The sequence below is a fragment of the Neophocaena asiaeorientalis genome, unplaced genomic scaffold (genome assembly GCF_003031525.2).
Source record: "Neophocaena asiaeorientalis asiaeorientalis breed wild unplaced genomic scaffold, Neophocaena_asiaeorientalis_V1.1 scaffold15, whole genome shotgun sequence".
NCBI classification, from domain to species: domain Eukaryota; kingdom Metazoa; phylum Chordata; class Mammalia; order Artiodactyla; family Phocoenidae; genus Neophocaena; species Neophocaena asiaeorientalis.
The window spans coordinates 11400554-11426461 of record NW_020185328.1 but is presented as its reverse complement, the minus strand read 5'-3'; the positions used below and the strand labels follow the sequence as shown (position 1 = coordinate 11426461).

The 25908-nt window shown below is 35.5% G+C and overlaps 1 protein-coding gene and 1 non-coding gene across 3 annotated transcripts in view; one reads left to right on the top strand and one right to left on the bottom strand.

Moving 5' to 3' along the window:
- The first annotated feature begins 946 nt into the window (after window positions 1–946).
- The window catches only part of ADGRL4 (adhesion G protein-coupled receptor L4), a 118462-nt gene continuing 93500 nt past the window's right edge, over window positions 947–25908 (top strand). For both annotated transcript variants that reach the window (XM_024734673.1, XM_024734672.1), the window contains exons 1-2: window positions 947–997; window positions 2343–2492. In XM_024734673.1, coding sequence (XP_024590441.1) covers window positions 976–997; window positions 2343–2492 — 172 coding nt within the window. In that variant the 5' untranslated portion in view covers window positions 947–975. The remainder of the gene's footprint in view (window positions 998–2342; window positions 2493–25908) is intronic.
- LOC112392806 (U6 spliceosomal RNA) lies at window positions 22000–22106 on the bottom strand. Its single transcript, XR_003001751.1, has one exon. It is a non-coding gene; the product is annotated as a U6 spliceosomal RNA (small nuclear RNA).

Here is a 25908-nt window from a genome sequence, read left to right as displayed (position 1 = left end):
TTACCCCACGTTTCCCTCTGTGTCTTTCTGCAGTGAATCCTCACTCCCCACTCCAACCTCAAGTAACCACTGGTCTGCTTTCTGTCTTATAGATCAGCCTTGCCTGCCAGATATTTTTAATTTTTACACTAAAAGTGTTTCAACCTGAACGATCCGTATCTATGTAATCAACTCATATGTAGTAACATGAAAGGAAAGCTATACACGATGCACCAGGTGTTCTGGGGAGGGTGCTGGTGAGGAGAGGGGTAAATTTTAGTTGAAAGTGGAAAACAGCATCTTGTACTTCATAGCCATTTAATTCTCGACACTTGGCTTTTCTGTTTGATTGTTTTTTACTCAGTCATTTTATACACGATTCTAACCTGTAGGCTCTGTAGGCAAGACAGAGTATCTTTATTCTACACTCTGGAACCCTGAGTCCCCATAAGGTGCGGCCTCAGTGCTGGAAACCAAGGCCCTGTTGTTTGGATCCAAGTTTCCAGCCTACTTCTGGGCCCAGAGTTCTTTAGGGAAACGTGTTACTGAAAAAAAAAAAAAAAAAAAAGCTGTGTCCCGGAATTGAGGTTGTAGGAAGGACCCCTGATAGGCAGTTCAGTAGGTTCTCTCGGGGCGGGGTACGCTCCACTGAACTCTGGAACGCATTGTCTTTGAGGGCAACACCCTGAACGCTGCCCGCGGGAAGGGGACAGAATCCCCCCGAGGGGTGCGCGGAGCGCAGCGGGCCGGCAGCCCCGAGGCCAGGGGTGAGGTCAGGGTGGCCTGGGGGCCGGGTCCGGACGTGGCCTGCAGACTCAGCGCTGGACGAGCGCACTCACACAAAAGAGGCCGGAAAGTGGCGGGAGGAAGCGGGCGCGTCACGGGGGCCGCAGCCGGGAGCCTGGCGCGCCCGCCCCGCCGCGTCCCAGGTACACAGCCCTCTCGCCCCGCCGCTCCGCCACCGCCACCGCCACCGCCACGACCGCGGCGCCGCCAATGAGACTCCTTCCGCTCCTAGGTGAGTGCCCGCGCCCCGGTCGCCCGGCTGCCCCGGGCCAGCACCTGTAGGGAATAGGCTATTTCCAAGGTGGAACTCACGTGCCGAGTGCATTTAGCCAAGACTCCAGGGGGAATTGACACAGTCCTTCTCAGGATGTTTTTCTCCTTGGCCTTTCAACTCTGGAGTTCGATATTCAGTACCCAGGGACCAAGTCATCTTTTTATTCCTGCTGACAAAGTCCTCAAAGTCCCAGACTTTGACCTTTCTTCTGATCTTCCCCCCAAGACATTTGGGAAATCCAAACCATTAACACTTGTGGCAGGTTTCCTGGCCTTTCAAGGGGACTGCTGGCCCAGACTTTGGGTTCCTTTAAAATACCATTTCGATGATACTGTGCGGAAAGAAAATAAATCACATCTTTGAAGCCGAATTAATTCTGGTTTAGACAGTATATACAGCCCTGTGTGAGGCTAGGATTTAGAAATAAATGTTTAAGAATCTCTTGTTACCAGATGAGGACAATTTATCTCGGATGACTGTTTTCAGAGTAATGACTTGCATGATTCAAAACTGTCCATCCCAAGCGTGTTTGTCTTGAGAAGGCCTAGGACAACAATAAAAAAGGAACGTCCTACCCTTTTCCTTATCGTTTCCTAACAGCCCACAAAATACCATTGCCAACTTTGTTTTCAAAAACTCTGAAATAAAGGCTTGTTCTCTCTTATGCTGCATGTTATTGGTCATGTTTGTCTAGTGTTCCATTTCTGGAAGATCGACCTTTGACCAGTATGTTGAGTTGATTTTTTCCCCCTCTAATGGGAGAAAATGGAAAAGAAACTTTATTATGGAAAAGGCAGAATTTTAAAAGATAATTAGAGTACAGAAAAAAAAAATAATTGCATTTGTCCTCCTGAATGGTATATGTTGCTCTTCATCTTAAAATAACACAGATTTGACTTTGAAAAGACACAAATAGTTCACCTTGATTTCTTTCTGCACAGAATCATTCCCAGGGGAGGGATATTACTTTACAATCATGCAGCTACCTTTAAAAGTATCTCACCTCAAGGTGAAGGGTCCAGTGATGTAAGAATGCTATTTTCTTTATAAAGCCAGGTTGCTCACTACATTTTAGCTTGGTTGAGGTTTACTTGATAAACACTGAGACTGAAGAAAAACGTTACATTTTTTACTCACTTGCTCATGTCCTGTTATTTACCTAAATCCTCCTTTGGGAAATTCTCATAATGCATTTATCTAAATGGAAAGAAAGAAGGATAGTAATGTGTATGTCATCTAACTCAACAGTGGGAGAAGGTTTTTCTTTTTCTTTTTGAAAAGGTGCATTCTCTATTTTCTTTAGTGGGTTTTTCCACTTTGCTGAATTGTTGCTACACTCAGAATTGTACCAGGACACCTTGTCTCCCAAATGCAAAATGTGAAATACGGAATGGAGCTGAAGGCTGCTATTGCAACATTGGATTTTCAGGAAATGGTGTCACAATTTGTGAAGGTAGACAATCTTTATTACCTCCTTTGCAGTATATTGTAAGATTAAATTCTGATATGACTGCTTTTTTCTTATCGAGAAGTTAAGTTGTCTTACTTTATACTGTTTGGTTTCATGCTATTGATAAAAAAGCTTAATTAACGAAACGATAAGTTTAAACTTCCCAGGTCAAAATTTATACTTGATTATGGACTTTTGATGACTCCATGCATATCTTATTTTGGGTAAAGATTGCCCTTGAACTTAAGCTGGAAAACTAGGTTCTGAGAGCAGAATCAATACCTTCAGGAACAGAAGAACAGAGAATTCATGAAGTCCAGGCTATACCCACATGTGTTGCCCTCAGATACCTTCCTTAGTACTTGCCTATCTAAATTTGAGAATACCATTAAGAGATTCGAGGTTTTCGCCTGCATACCCTGGATATATACCCCGGAGAGAGAGAGAGAGAGAGAAAGACAATTTTAAAATATATTCTTTTCTTAAAAAGTAGATCCCATTTATGGAACTTTAGGCTAGAGCCCAGAACAAGAATGCCAGGAAAGTTCCTTCTAGGCTACAATTTAGCCCATTGACTTGATGAACAGAACACTATCCCATAATCAAATTTAAGTGATTTCTTGTCTGTGATCTCCATCACCACCATGCCTCTTCTTTCCTCAAGCTTCACCCAGTCTTTATTCTCTCTTTCATTTTTAGTAGAATCTAGTTTAACTAGGTCAATAGAACAACATTCTATGTAGGAGAGAGTGAGGAAAAAAAAAGTTCCAAGCTATGTAAATTAGTTTTAAAATATAATTAAATGGAAGTCTCAGACTCGAACTGTGTGGTATTACGCTCCTAAATGTATTTAAGATAACATGGACTTTTTCTAATTAAGCCAGGATATTGTACAGTGTTAATACTGCATGTGTTTGCTTACAGCATAAACAAGTTGTGTCTCATGATTCAATTTGATAGGCTCTTAAAAAAGATTAGGGGGGGAGGAGGGATATAAAAAAAAAAAAGATTAAATATGCAGTATATAGTAAGACCAGACCTCATCACAATTAGTTTAATGCTTAAAAATGTGGAGCAAAGCTACAGTTGCTTAATGGTGCATTAGATCAGGCATTTCTGCTTGTACATACAGCCGGGATTTGTAATTTACTATTCTACAAGCACTACAAAATTCTTTCCATAAATAATCTTAGATTTTTATTGTGTACTTAATTGAATGGCATTATGTCAAGTTGATAGTTGAGTGACCTTCGAAATATGGCATCAAACATATTAGTGCGCTTTTCCACTAATCATTACAAATTGTACCAGAGTACTTCATAAGCAGTGTTGCCTTTTTGTTATTTAGATACTTTTCAAGTGTCATGATTACCATCATTAACATCAATAATTTTTCACAATTTGGACCTTCAGCAGCCAAGCAGTTCATAATCATGTTTTTAATGATTTCTTTTAAAAACACCTCTTCCATTATCCAATGCAATTGTTTTTCCCCCTGCTGTTTAGTCAATAGTCAGCTGAAGGGCAGAAAATATTTTCTGTTGAAAATAAAAATATTTCAAGAGCTTTGGCCCTGAAATTTCTTTTCACACAGAACACAGTTTGTAATGGGAATTTTTTTCTTTTCAAGTTCTTCTTAAATTCCCTTCTTATTTGAAGAATGGTACATATACACTTGTGTTAATATTCACAATCTGAGGTTTATAATATCCTCTTAAAACTGTTCAAACAGTGGTTTTCATCTTTTTCACATTTTATTAATCCACTGGCAAATTTGGGACACTTTTTTCAGTAAATATATTTAATATGATTTTTGGAATCAAAACATTGTGTTTTCAACTGCTGACTCGTCTAGGTTATATTTTGGGTTTGAAGAATCTTGTTGGCTTTTTTCATCTCTAAGGAGATTCCCCATCTTTCCTTATCTTTCTCTAAGATTGTTAGTAGGTATCTAAGAAATCACTGGACAGAATTTTTGTTACAGAAGATGCCTGCTTCTTGAGGAGTGAAAATTGTTGTTTTTTGGCATCATTTACGTCATCTTCATCATCTTCATAAAATCTGGCTCCCTCCAAGGCACGCCAAATAAATGTCATGATAATAACCCAAGCTTACTCAATGTATTCTGTTCCAAGAGCTAGTTTTGAACAAGTTATTTAGACTTTGGATTACGTGGTCCCACAGAAACAAGTTTTAATAGTAGTGAATTTGTTTCACTTAATTATCTTTTTATTGAACAAGTATTTGTTGAGCACTTTCATCATCATCATTATCACGATCATCATCAGGATAGTTAAGCTGTATTGTTCACTTAGTCCAAGATATTAATTAGCACAACATCTTCATCCGTTATTATTCCCATTTTATCTATAAGGAAATACAGTGTTAAGAAGGTTAAGTGAAAATCTCAAGTGACACAACAAATAAGTAGTGGAGCCAAGATTTGAGCCCAAGTCTGTCTAATTCCAGTGCCTGTATTATTACTCACTCTGTTTGACCATAAGGCCTCTGCTTAACAGATACTGCTATGCCCTTGGGTTAAAATAATCAATAAGAATTGACCTTGATTTCTAATATATCTGAGGACAGTTACAGAACTATGTTAATAATTTGATACAATGTTATAAAAGAGATAAGTTTGAGGTGTGCAGTCAACAGCAAGGACGTTTTCCAAGTAGAGGTGACATTTATGCTCAGAATTGAGAATAAATAGGTTTTATTAAGACGAACAAAGTGACAGAGAGAAGTCAGGCAAAAGGAATCAGCAGTAACAAAGGCCTAGAAGTTGAACATGTGTGTTTTTTTTTTTTAAGGAGCTCCAAGTATTTCATGCTGGATATATATCACAGGTATCTTAGTTGAGGGGTCAATGGCAATTAAGTCAAGATGTCAAAGATATGGACTTTATTCTGTTAACAAAAGAAAGCCTTTGGCAGGTATTAAGTAGCTGAGTTACATGATAGATTTTATGTATTAGAAAGATAACCCCATTAGGTAGAGTAAGAACGGATTAGCAAGGGTCAACTCACAAAGGCCATTTACCTAACCTGTAAAACCAATGGTACAGTTCATTATACTTTATGCTCCATCTGCCCAATGTACTTTAATCTTCATATCAAGCAGTTGAAATAAAAACTACAGATGCTGTCTTTTACTTACAAACAGTATTATTACTGGTTTTAACTAGCTTCTGTTGAACTCCACACTATAGCCTTTTGCATAGGAGAGAAGCAGGACTCTGAAAGCTTAAGTGAGTTCCCCAGTGTCCCAGGCTAAAGTGATAAAGTTAGGACTCAAACCCTGGAATCTCAGCCTTCTCTAAATTACCAAAAATGTCAGCGTATTACCAGTCACCTGACATAATTAGTTTAGTACAGATTTTTAAACCAAATTGGTGGAACAGTATCATTTTAATAGGAATGTATTTATTACCACTTTATTGAGGTATTAATGGGAATTTATTACATACTTATCTTTATGCTGACATGTAAGTGTATTTTAAGATAGGAGGTGAAAAACTGTGGAGAAATTTGGGGGTACCTTTAAAGGCTTTTGAAATTGTTGATGATGTTTAACTATAAAATGTAGGTTATTTTAGTTCTTTAAACATATATTACTATTGCCGTTCCTTATGGCTCTTAGTACATTTTTGACTACCTTCTAGTGCACAGTAGTTACAAATATAGGAAGTTAAAGATCCCTCCTCCCCCAGGTAATTATGAAAGTGTTAAAAAAAAGGGAAGGAAGGTTAGAAGGGCTGAAAGAATCTTTGGCTACACCTAAAACACTATATTGCTTGAGTTGGAATAAACTGAGCTGTGAGAAGCAAGAAGCAGGAACCAGTGGAAGGATGCAGTGCATTGCATGTTTGGGTGTAAGGATGGGGGGTGGTGAGAAAATAGTCTCCCTACTCTCATATCAGCTCATTAAGTGGGGCTGTTTTCTGGGAAGTTCCATGGAATGAGAATGGGTAGGAGGAAAACAACTGCCCCAGGTAAGGAGAGGAATGGTCAGGAAGGATGTAATTGACTACCAGTACGCATGTATAAAAATCTTTTCAGAGCTTGAGACATGCCTATTATGCCTATTATGAACAACATCACAAGCACTTTACAGAAAATAATGAAGTTTTGGTGCCTGACTCAGGGAGACATACTGTATGATTAAAAAGTAATTTTTCATTATTATCTAATAACCATACGTAATCTTGTAAAATTCAACTGGAAGAATATCATAATAAACTAGAGAGCAGTATGAGGCTGGTAAAGGTAAAGAGAACAGTGTCACAGTAGCTATGTAAAGAGCAGAATGTGAGAGAAATATTAATTAAAATAGTCCACTAGCATGAATCTGCCCAGGATAAAATAGAAGTGTTGAGGACATGTGATTGCTTCCATAACAATTTTTTCTTTAGTAATAAAGAGGATGCTCATCAAAATGCGCAAACCAATAGTCATCAGAACAGACGCAAAGCATACAAAATGTGTATGTCATGAATATACACATCGTTAACACAATTAGATATACTATCTAAACTATGTCCTACAAGTAATAACTGTAGCTGTAAATATTTAACAAAATGGTAATATCCGTAATAGAAATGTGAACAGAAAAATAACTCTTACGTACTCTTTTTTGCATCACATCTCAATGATATTTCACATTTAATAATGATATATACATATAGTCAAAGCTATATAACATACATATACCTTTTCACTTTTATGAGGTATAGTCACATTCTGTATGTGAATGATTTTTCAGAACAAATGTGCCAGAATAACAAACTAATTGGTATCACCCATTTCTCACTCAAGTAAATATCATTGTCTAAGATGGTTTAATTATGAAAATGATGCTACCAGTGCTTAAAATTTTATTAGAACTCTTACTTTATAATTTATATGTGTAATATATTAAATTAAATAAATTATTTAAGTATATATATATTTTTTTCCTGTCCTCAATGACAATGAGATTTTGAGAGTGGATTTAATCTTCAGAAACAGCTAAGAGAAACTTTTAACCAAATCTGATGGGTGAAGTGGAAGATTAATTGCCAAAATGGTTTTAAGAAAATGGTGTGTGGTTATAAAGTAATATGAGATGAAATATTTTTCATGAGTAGCATGGAACAAAGATAGTTTTTTAAGTTTTGAAATGTTTTGATATTGCATATAATAGCAAGATCACTAGAATAAATGTACTGACTTTCAAGTTGTTAATTCTCATTGGGATGCTTAAGTTCTGTTGTTTGCTTAAAGATAGTTGTATTATTTTCACGCATTCATTTCATAAGCATTATCTGTTCTTTATGAATCCAATTCCAAACGGCATTGTTAATATCTCTAGCTCTAAAAGTAACAAAGATAAACCCAACACATTGTTGAACTAGATTCTAAGTGTATACCAGCTTACTTAGAAATATTTTCGTTAATACAAATATTTTATGAAATAAACCTTACAGTGTAGGACAAAAATGTCATAAAATGTATCAGTGCATTTTGGCGAACATGTCAAGCATTTTCTTATATCATAAACATCATCATTACCTTTTTAAAACATCATCATTACCTTTACTTATTTCAACAATTGGAATATTCATTTTGGCCCTGTCATTTTTGAAACCTATTCTAGCTTTGAAAATTTAGAATATGGTACCCTTAATAATTTAGCATACCAACATTTTATTTCTGTTACCAAAAAAGATGGTCCATCAGTTTAGTTCTGTCATGATCTGGCAAATTAAATAGTCTGGTTACCAAAGTTAGTCTATTTATTGAGTGAGACAGTTGGAACAAAAACAAGGAAAGTTAAAGTTTATAATTGTCTTTAAATTGTACTGATATTTAACTTCTGTGGAGTTACATACCCAGAAGATAGAGTGCATCAAAACTGCCTGGATCAGGTCCCTCTAGAAAAGCGATTTTTCACAGCAGCTTCTAAATCTTTTTTGTCTTAGGGCTGCAAATGGGTATCTTTTGACTATTTGTTTTCATTTCTCATCTGGCATCATCAGCTCTCCTAGTAGTTCATCTACAACTTTTCTTATTCTTTTACATTTGTTACATTTTGTGGTATTGAAACTTAGGAGTACAGAATTGAGTAGCAGCCAGGGCTAGCATTTTCTTTGATTTTTCCCTTTCTCTCTCTCTTTTTCTCTCTGCCTCCCTCTCTATGTCTTTTTCTCTTTTCTTCTTGTTCCAGTCCATAGAAGGAGGTGTCTTCTGGTTTTTAAGGAATATTTAAGGAATATTTGAAGATTTAGAAATCTATGTCTCAATAACATTACATCCACATCTTCCTTCATATGTAATGTTACTAAAAACCCTTGAGGAAGCAAAATTTCTTTTGTAAAACAAGTGTATTTTTACATACTCCAGAGGAGTTTCCTAGGAAAATGAATACTAATACAAACTTGAAAAAGTATGAACTCTAACATGCTTCTAGATAGCTGTGTATCAAATTTTTTTAAAGTGAGATGCATATTTCCTTGGGCCTTCTTGTACTGAATGGAAACTGTAACCTGTTTAAAAACAGATAGTCTAAATTAACCCAAGGCTTACATTCCAGGATGCATGATTTCTGTGAACTTCATCCAAATAAATAAAATACCTTTGCCAATTTCAGAAATTCTTTTCCTTGTAACTAGAAATATGACCTCTTTCGTCTGTTGACAAGAAGGGTTACACAATAGAGAACAAACTCAAGCACAATAATTAAGTAGAACCTCCTCAAAAAATCTCTGTAAGATTACAAACTCTTTTACCATACAAAAAGAGAAAAATAAAAGAATAAACCATTATAGAAACCATCTTTAAGCTAGTATTTTATTTTTAAAAAGAAAAGGAAAAAAGAACTTGTGTCATTTGAGTTTTGCTGATCAGCTCTACAGTTTTAAAACTAAAAACTTCTCCATATCTCCCCCTCTATTTGTATAGCTGATTCACTTTGTTATAAAGCAGAAACTAACACACCATTGTAAAGCAATTATAGTCCAATAACAATGTTAAAAAACTAAAAACTAAAAACTTCTCTTATCTAACTTGACAAGGTCATTTTTTGCAGACTAAGTTTCAGGAATCATTTTTCTAAGTCATCCTGTTTCATGTTTATTTCACTGGACAGATATGACAATGAATGAGATACAAACTAAGAAGTATCCTGAGTTCTTAAAGAAAAGTTTAATATGAATATATGGTTTTGGATTTTCCCAACTAATCTATAATGAAATGTGAAAATGTTTCTTCATGTAGAAGTCTCATTTATTTTTGATTACTTTTTAATCAGTATTATCTACATGGATTCATTGCATATTTAGAATCAGAAAAGTAATATCAGATAACTAATGGCACAGAGAATTAAACAGAAATAGTAAAAATCAACACAGAACTTCTGAGTTCTAATATCAATAATCAAAAATACTTACTCAAATTTCTGTGTTAAATCAATCCTAGATAAGACTTACTATCTGATTTGACATTATCAGAGTGATGGTTTTTTTTTTTCAAGTGAAGACTATCAATTTGTTTTTACTGTAGGCTAAAATGTTGATTCATCATATATATCTATTTATATATATATACGTCATATAATATGTGTTGCTGATGATAAAGCATCAATAGCAATAAAATTGGATATCATTTTTCTAGCATTAGTTTTCATTTTTTGCATGCAAAGTGAACATGGCAGTTGTACCCTCTTATATTTTATGTTCAGTCATATCTTTAGGAACTGCTAGGAAATTTAAATTAAGTGAAAATTGTGCTCTAAATGTGGAATTTTTAGACATTTTAAACCTCTGTTGCTTTTCAAGAAAATATTGGCATAAAGAACAAAGGAATTTGGAGATAGCACCTTTAACACCGTAGTGACTCAACGAGTCTCAATTTTTTCGCTTTGCTTATTAAAATTCTATTATTTTGTCAATATTTTAAGATTGCTAACTTCATTTTGCAAAATTGATGATATTTCTTTTGTTGTTGGAATGTCAATTTTCTACAGTCCCAGTTTTAATAGGGCATTAGCATACTTCATAGCCAACTCCCAGTTATTTTGGAAGCAAATTAACCAGTCTTCTGATTATCCATTTTTGCATTATTTCTCTTCATCCTTACTTAGTCTCTTTAATGCTTAAATACGGAACTTTAGATTTACAGCTTATTCACAAAGGAAGAATAATAATATTGATATTAATTTGAGTGCTTTCTCTGAGCTACCATCTATTCTAAGCACTTTACATGAATTTGTAAATTTAATCCTTATAACAACTCTGAAGTAAAAGCTAGTATTATTCTCAATTTATAGGTTAAATAATTTTCCCAGAGAAAGTACCTTCAAACAGTCTTCTCATATGATCTTCAAACTACTATGTGAATTAAGTCTGCAAATAATGAAATTGAATCTCATTAAGAAAAAAATGAATTATTTTGGTTCTACCCCTCCTACCTCAATTCTGCTTTTTTTGTGCTACATTATCAAAACAACTGATAAAAAGAAAAAAAAATGTGTGGCGTGTATATTTATGATACCTTAGGAATAAGTACAGAGAGGTTAACACTATTTACAAGTTTTAATAGCTTGATGAAAATCATAGGCCAGGAACAATTGTTTAACTCCTGCTTATCTATCTCTTTCAAGCCCAGTGAATTGAAAATAAAATCAGTGAAATCAAAGGAGGCTCATGAGAAGTCTACAAATTAAGAGTGAACTTCTCAAAATAGAATCCAGTGCTACGAATGGGGGTAGTTCAATGTACACAGAGAAGGCTTCAGTGAAGATGGTGTCTTCTCCCTATGGTGGTCATATTCTTTACCCTTCCCAGAAAGGGAGTGGAAATCTAAGTGATTGGTTGAGACATTATTTTCCTAAAGCTGTACAGATTGGTCTCCCTATTTCCCATTGGTGTTTGCTCCCAAATAAAGCCAAGAAAATACTCTCAAAGGAAACTTTGTCATCTGCCTGTCATCACTTAAGGTGCAAATTAATACCACCTTTCTGCCCACTCCCCATCTATGCTACCTGGAATAATGCCTGAAACTTGCCCCACCCACGTATGCAGCAAACCCAGAACTCTTGCACTAAAGAGGTTGTAATTGTCAGGCAAAACCTGGGTCATGGTACCTGTGATAATCAACATTGTTCTTTAGTTATAAACATAAGCGTCTTTTAAGGATAGCAAGTCATTGGAGAAAAGCCAAAAATACAAACACAAAGATGAATAAATAGAACTGGCCTGAAAAAGATACTTTCTAAGGAGAGAAAGGTTGAAGGAAAAACTCCAGTTGATACCCTCAAAGAGATCTCAAAAATTTTGCATCCTAACAAACAAAACAAATAGAATAGGCTTCTGTGTGTGAAAGAGCTATTATACCAGAAAAAACACTTTCTTCTTTGGTATATCCCATAACCTTTGTGCTACTCAATTCCTTGTACCTCCTTTATCCTTTTATTCATCTCCTTTTGTAGAAATCCATCAAGACAATAAACTGGTAAAATTGTCAGTAATGCAAGCAATTCTTAAAAATCACCAGAAGATTGAGACTAAAGTCTCTATTCTTGGGTTTTCTCTCCTATGAAAATGATCACACACCGAACAGGGAAACTACAAATTTCAATTTTTCTTACACATCAGAAGATACCCCTGGACTACATAAGTCAAGATATTCTTAAGTTCATCAGCTGAGCACAATCCCCCTTTTTATAATAACCCAATTTCACCCCCTTGTGATCTTTTCCATTATCTCTGCCTACAGCTCTTCCAAATTCCTCCCCTAGTTTATCTCAAAGGTAAAACAGGGTAGTCAATGTGTCTTTTGACCCTAATTCCATGATTTGCTGGTAATTTTTCACATTATAATGTCATTAATATGGGGATAGAGCCCATACTTGGTACCCAAGAATAGTGCATTGTTGTTGAAGAACCTCTGCTCCATTTGATTAAACTCAAACTTTGTTTTTGACTGACTCATAAATTCTGTCGTTATAATATTGTAATTATCTGCAATTTCCAACCTATGTTGTTTGTTTTCCCTGAGTAATTTCCTGAATTCACTGGCTAATAGTCTTGAGAGTTCATACAAAAAGATCTATTTTTCTCCTCCAATAAAATATATTTATCTTCTGATCTATGTTACTCCCAAATTGAGGCAATAAAATGCAATAAAGCAGCAGAAAAATAATACCCAGAGATTGCAGAACTAAAAGGCAAAGATGGAAAATATGAGAGCAACATGGAGAACCTAATATTCATCTAATAGAAGTCTTATTAAAGTAGGATCAGACAAGATTTAGCAAAGGAAATAACAAAAGATATAAGACAATTTCCCAGAGCTTAATAAACACCTGAGTCTTCAGTTAAAAGAACCCTCTAATATTCAACTGTCTTTTGCATAATATGTTTGTGCCTTGCTTCTCAGCTTATGTTTAAGGAATACCTATTGATATCTTGCAATAAAAGAAGAGTATAGTTTACTTCATAACCTGTCATTTTTATTTATACATTCAAAATGTTTATTACCTTTGTGTACCTAAATAATAGAATATATAGACTTCTTCATTCCTGTAGCATAGGTGAAAATCTTCTCAAATCATGGGGACAGAGTGAGAAAAAGTGCTTTTCAAGACGACAGTTGAGTAACTCTTACCATCAGGAGAGTGAATAGATGCCAAGCAGCCAAAAATCAACAATGACCACTACAAGAAGAGTTTCTATCAATCCTCTGGGCCTCCATGTCTCTATTCATCTACTTTCATTTAACCCTTTTCTGAGACTAATTCTAGTTTAAGAAAGGAGGGGTATATTTTAGAAATACTGTGATATTACCCCATCATCTAAAATAATAAAATAATTACTACACCAAAGTCTTATCTTCCAGGTGCCCATTATTGGATTCCTTTCTTATATCCTTGTATCTCAATAACTGGGAGCTAGCCCTGTAATTTGAACCCTCCTAGTATGCCATGCCCGAGTAACTAAATTATCTGATAATAAATTCTCATATGACTGTGATGAGGTCTCCAAGCTTGTTATGTATATTCTAGTCCTGTTCAACTGGGACTGTTATGGTAATGGTCATTAATGTCTCTCTCAGCTTTAAAATTCTTTGATTCTGTTATTGTGAGACTTTTATTTGGACTGTAGTCAATATACAGTTCATCTACTTTTTGGGTAACTAATGGATTTTCGGCTCAATTTAAAACATGAAAATGAAACAGATATGGATTTTGGTCTCTTGCCTCTAAACTCAGTGCACTTTCCACTCTACTACCCTTCTTTTTACTGCGATCTCTGGAGCTGGCGTGACCAATGCAGGTGAGGCTTTCATCTACTGCTTGTGCTACCTTCTCCCTATTCATGGCCAAAACACCATCATGATATTCTTTTCTGCTGAACCAGGATGTGACCTCAAAGTTCTTCTCCAGGCAGATGTTACAAATCAGTAGAGGCAGGCACATAAATAAAACTTATTTTCCATTTTCCATTATTGTTTTCTCTGGTGATTTCCTCCTTTGAAAGGAACTTCTGGACGAATCTTCAGTGAACCCCCTGTATTAGAGTGCTAAAAAGTAAGGTATTACATAGAATATGATCAGCAGGAGAAGTGCTATATCAGAGTCACCTGAATCATAAAAAAAATAAACAAGAAGGCTATAAACCTTGATTTTTATATTTGCTCCCCTCTGGGGAAGGTTTAGTCACTGTTGTATGCAGTTGAGAGAACCCCTTTTGAATAAAATGATACACATATTCGTTATGTGGGGAGGAGGGCTATGATTCATGTGATTTTATAAGTACCATTTAATGAACAATCTGGAACAAAATGCTACAAAATAGAACTTGTCCTTGTGTTGCAATTGCAAAAGAACATTGATGATTGTTTATTTTTAACTGTGATGAGCCAGGGATGTTGAGAGTGGACTTGATCAGAGGGGCAGTCTTCTCAGCTGGAAACCTGTAGCTAAATTTCTCCATTCTGAGGATTTCATATAGTTCCAGGCATCAAAATACTTTGTGTCAGACAATAAATGGGACAGGATAATCAGCTGTGTGTGTTCTCAGGAAATAAATCAGGCACTTTCAATGTTGGAAAAATTATAAAGTGAGATTCATTGTCTAAAACTCAATACACATGTCACTTTCTTTGCAAGGCTTTTCTTATTTCTATATTTTAAGAATAATTGTTTGCTTTTTCATCTTCTTCTCATAATTCATTTTTTTTTACTTTTGCATCAATTCATGATATTGGAATAAGTGTTGATGGAGTTTGCCTGCTTTTCTTTTTTTAACATCCTTATTGGAGTATAATTGCTTTACAATGTTGTGTTAGTTTCCTCTGTATAACAAAGTGAATCAGCTATATGCATACGTCTATCCCCATATCCCTTCCTTCTTGCGCCTCCCTCTCACCCTCCTTATCCCACCCCTCTAGGTGGTCGCAAATCACTGAGCTGATCTCCCTGTGCTATGCAGCTGCTTCCCACTAGCTATCGATTTTACATTTGGTAGTGTATATATGTCCGTGACACTCTCTCACTTCATCCCAGCTTGCCCTTCCCCCTCCCCGTGTCCTCCAGGACAGGAATAAAGACACAGACATAGAGAATGCCTGTTTTTTAATAGTGCCTGGGGAATCCCAACAGTGACTGCTGTTTGAAGAGAGTAACTAATTCTTATTCTTGAGTGGATCCTTGGAAACTACCAAAATTCCTTGGATCCAATCTGTAAAATACTATGGATTGTTTTTGAGTGGTTACTCTGATTGGTTGGTGCCCCATTCTTATTGTTCCTTGCCTATGCTGAATTTATTAAGACACTGTGGGTGGTATTGCTGCTTGCATGAATGAGCACTTAGATTTGCTTGAATTCTATACATTGTAAGAGACCCATATAGCAAGACTACATTAGATATAATCCCATCCCAAATATTTTGCTGTAAATAAAGACTATCCATTATAGCCAGATAGAAAATGTGCATGAATGATCAGTTTGCTTAATAAACTTCACATTGGTTTTCTCCAAACTGTCTTTCCCTGTTTCATTTTGAGTGATCAACTGTGCAAGACTGAATTTCCATTAACTTATCTATTGCTCTTTTGAACATTTTCCTGAATTAGGAAGCAGTATGTGCTATAGCAGGGACATTTGCAATATTGGCACTAATACCTTGTGATGACCTCCTGTTTTTGAAGCACCCTGGCCCTAATCTTCAGAGTCCCAGGAGTCACATTGACTACGGTATTTTTTTTCTGCATCTGATGTGTCACATATGCTGTTTTCATAGAAATCCTAGTAATTGTGAAATTATTAGCACTTAGAAAAATGATATTTTCATTTCTAAGCATATTAGTACTTTGTTCTTTCTTTAATTTCAAAACAATTTTATTCTGTGTTGTTGAAAATATCTGTCTCACATTTATCACTCTTTCCCATGAACTAATCTTTTTAAATACAACATTACATGAAGCTGTATTTATTCTTCAGGTGAAGTTTTATCTGTTTTTGCATTAGTATGTACAAAGTGAAGGACAAATTTTATTTTGTTTTTTATCAAACTCTAAATTTGATTAGATAGAATAAATTATCACATGAATGAATTGGGAAGAAAAAAATATTCTTAATCTCTGTAACTTTAAATTATTTCATTAAAATTTTAATACTTCCAATATATAAAGATTATGAAGAAAATATTGTCTTCATCTACAAAAATGTTGTGTTTAATTTTAAAGAATGTGTTGTAACCCTTCCTAAGAGTTATTCACTTCCTTGATTTAGGAAGCATTCTTTTCATGCTCTCTAGCAGTGCTGAAATCAACTAAAAGAGTATATGTTTAGGAGGATGTGGGAAAAATGTTTTGAAAAACTCTAATGTATTATCTCAGATAATTTCTTCTTCTTGTCTTCTTGAGATATGATTTTATACCCCATATTTTACCGACCATCAAACTGGTGCCAAAATCTGAATTTATAATAAATCAATTTTTTAATTTGTTGGTCAGCTGTATGAGATAATACCACTGTGTAGTGTACATTATACAGCATCTGTATAAATGTATCAAGCATTTTGAATGTTAAAAAACAGAACAAATCATATTTGTCTGCCTTGAAAGTCGTGATTTTCTGGATATTAAAAAATTAAGGCAGTATTACTGATACATTTCAGCTGCTTTAACTATTTTGGTCCATTGCCATTGAGGGAAAAGGTACCAGGGCTTAAATTACTGTAGTCTCATGTGTAGTTGTGGGTAGAGTGAGAATAAGGATTTTAGGAGGAAAAAACATTCTGTTTAAAGAAATTGGAATATAGAGAAAGAACTCCAGCACCTGAATAATAGACGATGGTATTTTATATTCAAGTCAAAGAGTTTTCATTAAGAATGAGATTATTTTGAGTGTCATTGGCCTGAAAAGCTCGATTCCTGCCAAGTCCCTTTAAATGGAATTTACTGCACGGTAATGGTATTTCCCGTATTAACGTGATTTTTCCCGCAATGTTATGTTCTGATAATTTATATTACCAAGAAATCTGGATTAATATACAGTATCAGAGATTCTCTTTATAACTGTTTAAAAGTTCCCAAACAAATTGCTAGAAGATAGAATGCCAGACTGTTCAAAGCCTGTACTTATTTTAAGGAGGAAATTAATACTTTGGTCCTTCATTTGCCATGGAAAAAGATAAAGACATTCTCTAGGAAGATTAGAATCCAGCCAAACATTGTAGGCTATATATAGCATACAAAGCCTTGTGCCATTTGTGAAAATGCTATCGGGGGAAAACCCAATGAGTGAGTTTCTGTACTGTATGTTTTAGGGACACAGATTTAATTTAGAGATTATGGTTTGAAAATAAAATTTACTGTAAGAGTGTTTTTAGCTGATAAGAAATTGATTTTGTGACCTTATTACACATTAATTGAACTATCTGGCAATATGCCTTGACGAGGTTTAAGGAACCATACACACTTGGAACCATATCATTCCTTCATGTTGAACTTGCTAGTTAATCACTTTGTTACCATTAGGGGGAAGGAAACTACCCTTTGTGTGGGATCTGAATAATCTTCTATGGCGTAACAAGTGGTTTTTATGTAATTGGCATTATATTTAGTTGTTTCACTATATTGAAGGTGGAGTCATTTAAGAGTGTTATCCTTATAGATTAACATGGTATTTTGTATTTTCTAATACTTTAAAGGTTATATTTATAAAATCAAAAATAAAGTGTGTGCACATGAGCACAGACATAAAAATTATTTGTTATTTAAATTATTCAGTGAATTTTAGAATGTAGTTTTTAAGAACTTACAGTAGAATGAAGGTAGTCAGGTTATCAGTGTTCTACATGTCTTACATGCTAGCTTATTTAACAGGTGTTAACTCAGGATATATTTACAGAGGAAAAAATGAATTGCAGAGGAGAGTTCAAACAAATTGCGAAATTTGTAAAGTCTTACCAAAGAACACCAAAATATATATATTTTTTCCTTGAGATTCTTTGGGTTGACTCACCAGGTCAGTTATATATGCAATAATTATGCAGAAAAGTGGGCATCTCCACTTTATTTCTCTTTTGTGGATATAACCTCAGAACTAAAATTTGGGTCATGTTTCTTTAGTGATATCATGCTGTTAGCCCTCTGCAGATCAAGAACACACACTGAGTCTTAAAGAATTTGTTATTAAAAATGTCACTGGAGTCATGTTTAACATTTAAGTGGGAAGAAATGTGCTGTTTTTTGTACATTTTTGATAATTAAAGTTGACTTGTGCAGACAACTAAATCAATTTTGACGAGACTGAACAGAAGTTGAGGTGGTCCTAACACTTGCTTGATAGTTTTGTATTTGTGGAAAAATTTTGATATTTTGAAGTAAGAGAGTTCTATATCCTTTGTGTCAGAAAGGTTCTTATGCTAGGTTTCCTGGTGCCATATGGAGGATCTGTTCTGAAGATAATTTCTGGACCTTTATAAACACAGAAACCTATTGAGAATACTAAAAAAAGTACAACAAATCTCTGTTGTATATGCAATGCAGGAAAGCAAGCAGATGCCTGATTATAGTGTTGTGTTTGTTCAATGAGTGTTATGTTCCCTGCAGCAGTTTCATAATGGTATACTATGTGGAGAAGACTGTTTTTTTAAATATGTTTTGGACTTTGAATTTCAGTTTATTAGTAGACAAATATGTCAGAAAATTTTCAATAGAGGCAGTAATTGTTGTTTTATAATCAATAATCTCTATACTTATCCTTTTAAACGATCAGATGGTTGCTTTAAGAATAAAGAAGTATGAAGTTAATATGAATTTAAGCTAGGTTTTAGATTATAACCCATAATATACTTTATTGTGTTTAGAAAAGAAAACTTAAGTCTTATTGATTACTGGAGATACAGTTTTCAAAAAAAGATTCCAGCGATTCATAAATTATGATCCAAGGACTTACTACTACTAATGCCTTAATATTTGCAGATCAATTCCTTTATTAATTGAAAAGAAATTGTCCTTACAACAATATTAAAACCGAATGACACACTTACAAATATGACACACTTAGAGAATAGAATTTAAAGCAAAATTTTGACATACGGTAAGTATTCAAATCTGGAATACCAAGTACAAATAATAAATATAGGAGGGGAAAAAATGGCTATAGTTTATTTCAAAGTAGATTTCAGCAGATGAAGCATTATAATGGAGACCTGCTTTGAAAATCTGTACCTCAGCTTTTTAGATTCAGACACTATTGACACTTTGAACCAAGATCGATCCAAAGAAGCAGAGCTATAGAAGAAGCAGAGCTTCTGAGGAAGGCATCCCTGGGATCGAATCCTGGTTCCATCATTTGCTAGCTGTCATATTTGGACCGGTTGCTATGTCTTTGGTATATAAATAGTCTTATCAACTTCAAAATATTTTTGAGGCTAAAAGAAGATAATAAAAATATAGCATTTAGTTATGATACTGGCCATATAGAAAGGCCTCAGTAAGTGAACTGTTATTAATGTAAATCTGTCAGTCACTTTCTGCCGCATTGTTTTGGATAGGTTCATTCTTTTTCTACTTTCCCAAACTATCCAGAAAATCAGATGAAAATCATCTAGGCAGTTATGTTATAACAAGGTGCTCTTCTGCTTTTCCTAAATTCCACGAACAGCAACACATATGAGCACTTAACCATATACCTAGAATAAGGGTATATTAGTCCCTACTTGCTAATAGTTTATTAATCCTCAACTTACATTTTAGGCTTTCTGTGTCTGAAGGGAAAAAAAAATTAATCATTTACTTATTAGTAAGCTTTCTTTTTTTAAAATACATCTTTATTGGAGTATAATTGCTTCACAATGTGGTGTTAGTTTCTGCCGAACAACAAAGTGAATCAGTTGTATGCATACACATCCCCATATACCTTCCCTTTTGAGCCTTCCTCCCACACTCCCTATTCCATGCCTCTAGGTGGTCACAAAGCACCGAGCTGATCTCCATGTGCTATGCAGCAGCTTCCACCAGCCATCCATTTTACATTTGTTAGTGTATGTATGTCAGTACTACTCTCTCACTTACGTCCCAGCCTCCCCTTCCCCACTGTGCCCTCAAGTCCATTCTCAATGTCTCCATCTTTATTTCTGCCCTACCACTAGATTCATCACTACCATTTTTCTACATTCCATATATATGCATTAGCAAATGGTATTATTTGTTTTTCTCTTTCTGACTTACTTTCCTCTGTATAACAGACTCTAGGTCTATCCACGTCATTACAAATAACTCAATTTCGTTCATTTTTATGGCTGAGTAATATTCCATTGTAAGTATATGCCACATTTTCTTTATCCATTCTGTTGATGGACATTTAGGTTATTTCCATATCCTAGCTATTGTAAATAGTGCTGCAATAAACATTGTGTTACATGTATCTTTTTGAATTATGGTTTTTCTCAGGTATATGCCCAGTAGTGGGATTGCTGGGTCATAGGGTAATTCTGTTTTTAGATTTTTAAGTAATCTCCAAATAGTTCTCCATAGTGACTGTATCAAGTTACATTCCCACCAACAGTGCATAAGGGTTCCCTTTTCTCACACCTTCTCCAACATTTATCCTTTCTAGGTTTTTTGATGATGGCCATTCTGACTGGTGGGAGGTAGTACCTCATTGTGGTTTTGATTTGCATTTCTCTAATGATTAGAGATGTTGAACATCTTTTCATCTGTTTGTTGGCCATCTGTATGTCTTCTTTGGAGAATGTCTATTTAGGTCTTCTGCCCATTTTTGGATTAGGTTGTTTTTTTCTTTTGATATTGAGCTTCATGAACTGCTTGTATATTTTGGAAATTAATCCGTTGTCAGTTGCTTCATTTGCAAATATTTTCTCCCATACTGATGGTTGTCTTTTTGTCTTCTTTATGGTTTCCTTTGCTGTGCAAAAGCTTTGAAGTTTCACTGGGTCCCATTTGTTTAGTTTTGTTTTTATTTCCATTACTCTAGAAGGTGGGTCGAAAAGGATCTTGCTGTGATTTATGTCATAGAGTGTTCTGCCTATGTTTTCCTCTAAGAGTTTTATACTGTCTGTCCTTACATTTAGGTCTTTAATACAATTTGAGTTTATTTTTGTGTATGGTGTTAGGAAGTGTTCTGATTTCATCCTTTTAATGTAGCTGTCCAGTTTTCCCAGCACCACTTATTGACGAGGCTGTCTTTGCTCCACTGTATATTCTTGCCTCCTTTGTTAAAGATAAGGTGACCATATGTGCGTGAGTTTATCTCTGGGCTTTCTATCCTGTTCCACTGATCTATATTTCTGTTTTTGTGCCAGTACCATACTGTCTTGATTACTGTAGCTTTGTAGTATAATCTGAAGTCAGGGAGCCTGATTCCTCCAGCTCCGTTTTACTTTCTCAAGATTGTTTTGGCACTTCGGGTTCTTTTGTGTTCCCATACAAATTGCAAAATTTTTTGTTCTAGTTCTGTGAAAAATGCCATTGGTAATTTGATAGGGATTGCATTGAATCTGTAGATTGCTTTGGGGAGTATAGTCATTTTCACAGTGTTGATTCTTCCAATCCAGGAACATGGTATATCTCTCCATCTGTTTGTATCATCTTTAATTTCTTTCCCCAGTGTCTTATAGTTTTCTGCATACAGATCTTTAGCCTCCTTAGGTATTTTTTTTTTTTTTTTGTACTTAATGTATTTATTTGAAACGTTGTACATGTCTTACTAAAGCATACTAATATTTTGTTACAGTGTGATAGGCAGTATAGCAGGCACCTCTGTGCAGGGGAACAGAACATCTTTTACAAATATACCATGTTTCACTGCACTTTCCCCTGGAAGAGCAGACTCTTCACTTTTTGGCGGCACTTTTTTTTTTAGTTCTGTTGGTATTATTTCCTCTAGAATACTTTCTTTTATTTTACCTGTTAGTCAACAAGGTGAATCTTTGCGGGGGTGTCTTTTAGAAATGCCATAAGGAGTACCAGGTGCAGACTACCACTATGGTCATCAAAAAATATGGAATGCTTCACAAATTTGCGTGTCATCCTTGCGCAGGGGCCATGCTAATCTTCTCTGTATCGTTCCAATTTTAGTATATGTGCTGCCAAAGCGAGCACTCCTTAGGTAGTTTTATTCCTAGGTATTTGATTCTTTTTGTTGCAGTGGTAAATAGGAGTGTTTCCTTAACTTCTCTTTCAGATTTTTCATTGTTAGTATATAGGAATGCAAGAGATTTCTGTGCATTAATTTTGTATCCTGCTACTTTACCAAATTCATTGATTAGCTCTAGTTTTTTGGTGGCATCTTTAAGATTTTCTATATATAGTATCACGTTATCTGCAAACAGTGACAGTTTTACTTCTTCTTTTCCCATTTGGATTCCTTTTATTTCTTTTTCTTCTCTGATTGCCATGGCCAAAACTTCCAAAACTATGTTGAATGATAGTGGTGAGAGTGGGCAGTCTTGTCTTTTTTCTGATATTAAAAGAAATGCTTTCAGTTTTTCACCATTGAGAATGATGGCAGTGGGTTTGTCATATATGGCCTTTAGTATGTTGAGGTAGGTTCCCTCTATGCCCACTTTCTGGAGGGTTTTTATCATAAATAGGTGTTAAATTTTGTCAAAACATTTTTCTGCATCTATTGAGATTATCATGGTTTTTCTCCTTCAATTTGTTAATATGGTGTATCACATTGGTTGATTTGCATATATTGAAGAAACCTTGCATTCCTGGGATAAACCCCTCTTGATCATGGTGTATGATCCTTTTAATGTGCTGTTGGATTCTGTTTGCTAGTATTTTGTTGAGGATTTTTGCATCTATGTTCATCAGGGATATTGGTCTGTAATTTTCTTTTTTTGTGACATCTTTTTTCTGATTTTGGTATCAGGGTGATGTTGGCCTCGTGGAATGAGTTTGGGAGTATTCCTCCCTCTACTATATTTTGGAAGAGTTTGAAAAGGATAGGTGTTAGCTCTTTTCTAAATGTTTGATAGAATTCGCCCATGAAGCCATCTGGCCGTGGGCTTTTGTTTATTGGAGGATTCTTAATCACTGCTTCAGTTTCAGTGCTTGTGATTTGTCTGTTCATATTTTCTATTTCTTCCTGATTCATTCTGGAAGGTGGTACTTTTATAATTATTTGTCCATTTCTTCCAGGTTGTCCATTTTACTGGCATATAGTTGCTTGTAGTAGTCTCTCCTGATCTTTTGTATTTCTGCGTTGTCAGTTGTTACTTCTTTTTCGTTTCTAATTCTGTTGATTTGAGTCTTCTCCCTTTTTTTCCTGATGAGTCTGGCTAATGGTTTACCAATTCTCAAGAAACCAGCTTATAGTTTTATTGATCTTTGCTATTGTTTCTTTCATTTCTTTTTCATTTATTTCTGGTCTGATCTTTATGATTTCTTTCCTTCTGTTAACTTTGAGGTTTTTTGTTCTTATTTCTCTAATTGCTTTAGGTGTAAGCTTAGGTTATTTGAGATTTTTTCTTGTTTCCTGAGGTAGGATTGTATTGCTATAAACTTCCCTCTTAGAGCTGCTTTTGCTGCATCACATAATTTTTGGGTTGTCATATTTCATTGTCATTTGTTTCTGGGTATTTTTTGATTTCCTCTTTGATTTCTTCAGTGATCTCTTGGTTATTTAGTAGCATGTTGTTTAGCCTCCATGTATTTGTATTTTTTTTTTTCCTGTAATTGATATCTAGTCTCATAGCGTTGTGGTCGGAAAAGATGCTTGATGTGATTTCAGTTTTCTTAAATTTACCTATGCTTAAGTTGTGACCCAAGATGTGATCTATCCTGCATAATGTTCCACATGCACTTGCGAAGAAAGTGTATTCTGTTGTTTTTGGATGGAATGTCCTATAAGTATCAATTAAGTCCATCTGGTCTAATGTGTCATTTAAACTTTGTGTTTCCTTATTTATTTTCTGTTTGGATAATCTGTCCATTGTTGTGAGTGGGGTGTTAAAGTTCCCTACTATTATTGTGTTACTGTCAATTATCCTTGTGGTAATTTTTCAGACACGTCCTGCTTAAAACCCCAAAGGTCAGAAGAATTTTGAGGCCCCACCTTCATGCTCTGTATTCATACTGAAAATCAAGATCAAGTGAGCTTTTGCCCTTCTGCTCCACAAGAAGTTTCTGTCCTCCCTGAACTCCCCTTAGGACACCTACATTACCATTTGACAGTTGTACCACCCCAGTCAAACTCCCTAACTGGCACTGTCCTTGGAGTGGGTCACTCATGGCCAGAGTGTGTCTGGGCACTCGGTTCCAGAAGCAAAAGCCCCTCGGGGCTAGCCCCCCTCCTCCCCCACCTCACCAGGTCAGTGAAAAAATGATCAGAGTAGTGGTATTTCACTGGCAGCCTGCAAGTCCGGTGGACCCCACCCCACCCTCTCACAGGGACCGGAGTGTGCCAGTGGCCTCCCACTTATTCTACATCTCTCATTCTTTTCACCATGCCAGACTAGAGTTAAGCTCTACAAGGTCTTCTTTCTCCTCTGATTCCACCAAGCCTGTTCCCTTGGTTGTGTTTTCGCTGGATAGTAGGTAGGGACAATGGGAATCTCATTCATTCATTCATGTGCACCACTAATTAGATGACAAGGTATTTGGCTACCTGAAGAGAGTCATAGTTACTCCCACCATTTACCCAAGCTTCACTGAATTTCTTCACTTTGACATTCAGAGCACTGGGCAGAAATCACATCATGTCAACACCCATCACTGGCCTTTGTGAAGTAAGCTTTCTTTAAAGAGCAATTTTCATTAAATTACCTTTGTACCAATCACCTGTTCAGCTTGGTGGAAGACTGAATTTAAAGTAGAAGCACATTTAAAAAGAATATTTAGGAACTAATTACTTCCAAATTTATATATATAAATATATATATATATATATATGCCAATAAATTGTTTTTATAATTTATTGGCATGTATAATATAAAATGTTTAGCATTGAAGATACCTAGCATTGTGGTACCTAGTGGAGGATGTTAAGTACAGTAGGAAACATTTAAAAGTGTAAATTCTGAGAAAACAGTTTAGTCCACTTACTGTGAATATTTATCATAATTGAGTAATAAATTAATATTGCTTGAAAACACAGGATTTACATGAAAACTTGAACAAATCTACATATTATGAAACTCTAAATATTTTTCTTTGGCTTAACAAATCTCCCATTGAAATTAGCTATTTAAAAGTATATGAAGATTGTATAAAATGTAAAGGATGTTAAAAGACCCCCCCCCCCAAAAAAAATAAAAAAAGAATAAAGAGAGAGCTTCTCAACCCTGCTTACATATTAGAATCCACTCTGGAGCTTCTAAATTGCCATTCCTGGGCCCCATCCGTGGCCAATCAGAATCTCTGGTGGCAGTGGCACAGAAGCATTGGGAGTTGTTTAAACTCCCCAGGTGATTCTAAGGTGCAAGAAGAATTGAGAACGTTTGTGGTAGATGAAGCTTTAAACCCTTAGGACCCTTAACCTTCTGGAAGTGAAGCTGCTGGTATGGGAAATGAATATAAGATTTTGCCTGATCCTAATGTTAAGCTTTTGCAACTTTCAATTAAAAAAGAAAAATAAAATGGAAACAAACAAATAAAAATCCACAAGCATATAAGAGAACCAGAGAAAATGCTCTGGGGACATTCTCATAGCTTATGGAAAAGTGATCTTAAGAATGCTTATATTAAAAAAAATGCTTAGGGCTTCCCTGGTGGTGCAGTGGTTGAGAGTCCGCCTGCCAATGCAGGGTACACGGGTTCATGCCCTGGTCCGGGAAGATCCCACATGCTGCGGAGCGGCTGGGCCCGTGAGCCATGGCCGCTGAGCCTGTGCCTCCAGAGCCTGTGCTCCACAACGGGAGAGGCCACAACAGTGAGAGGCCCGCATACCACCAAAAAA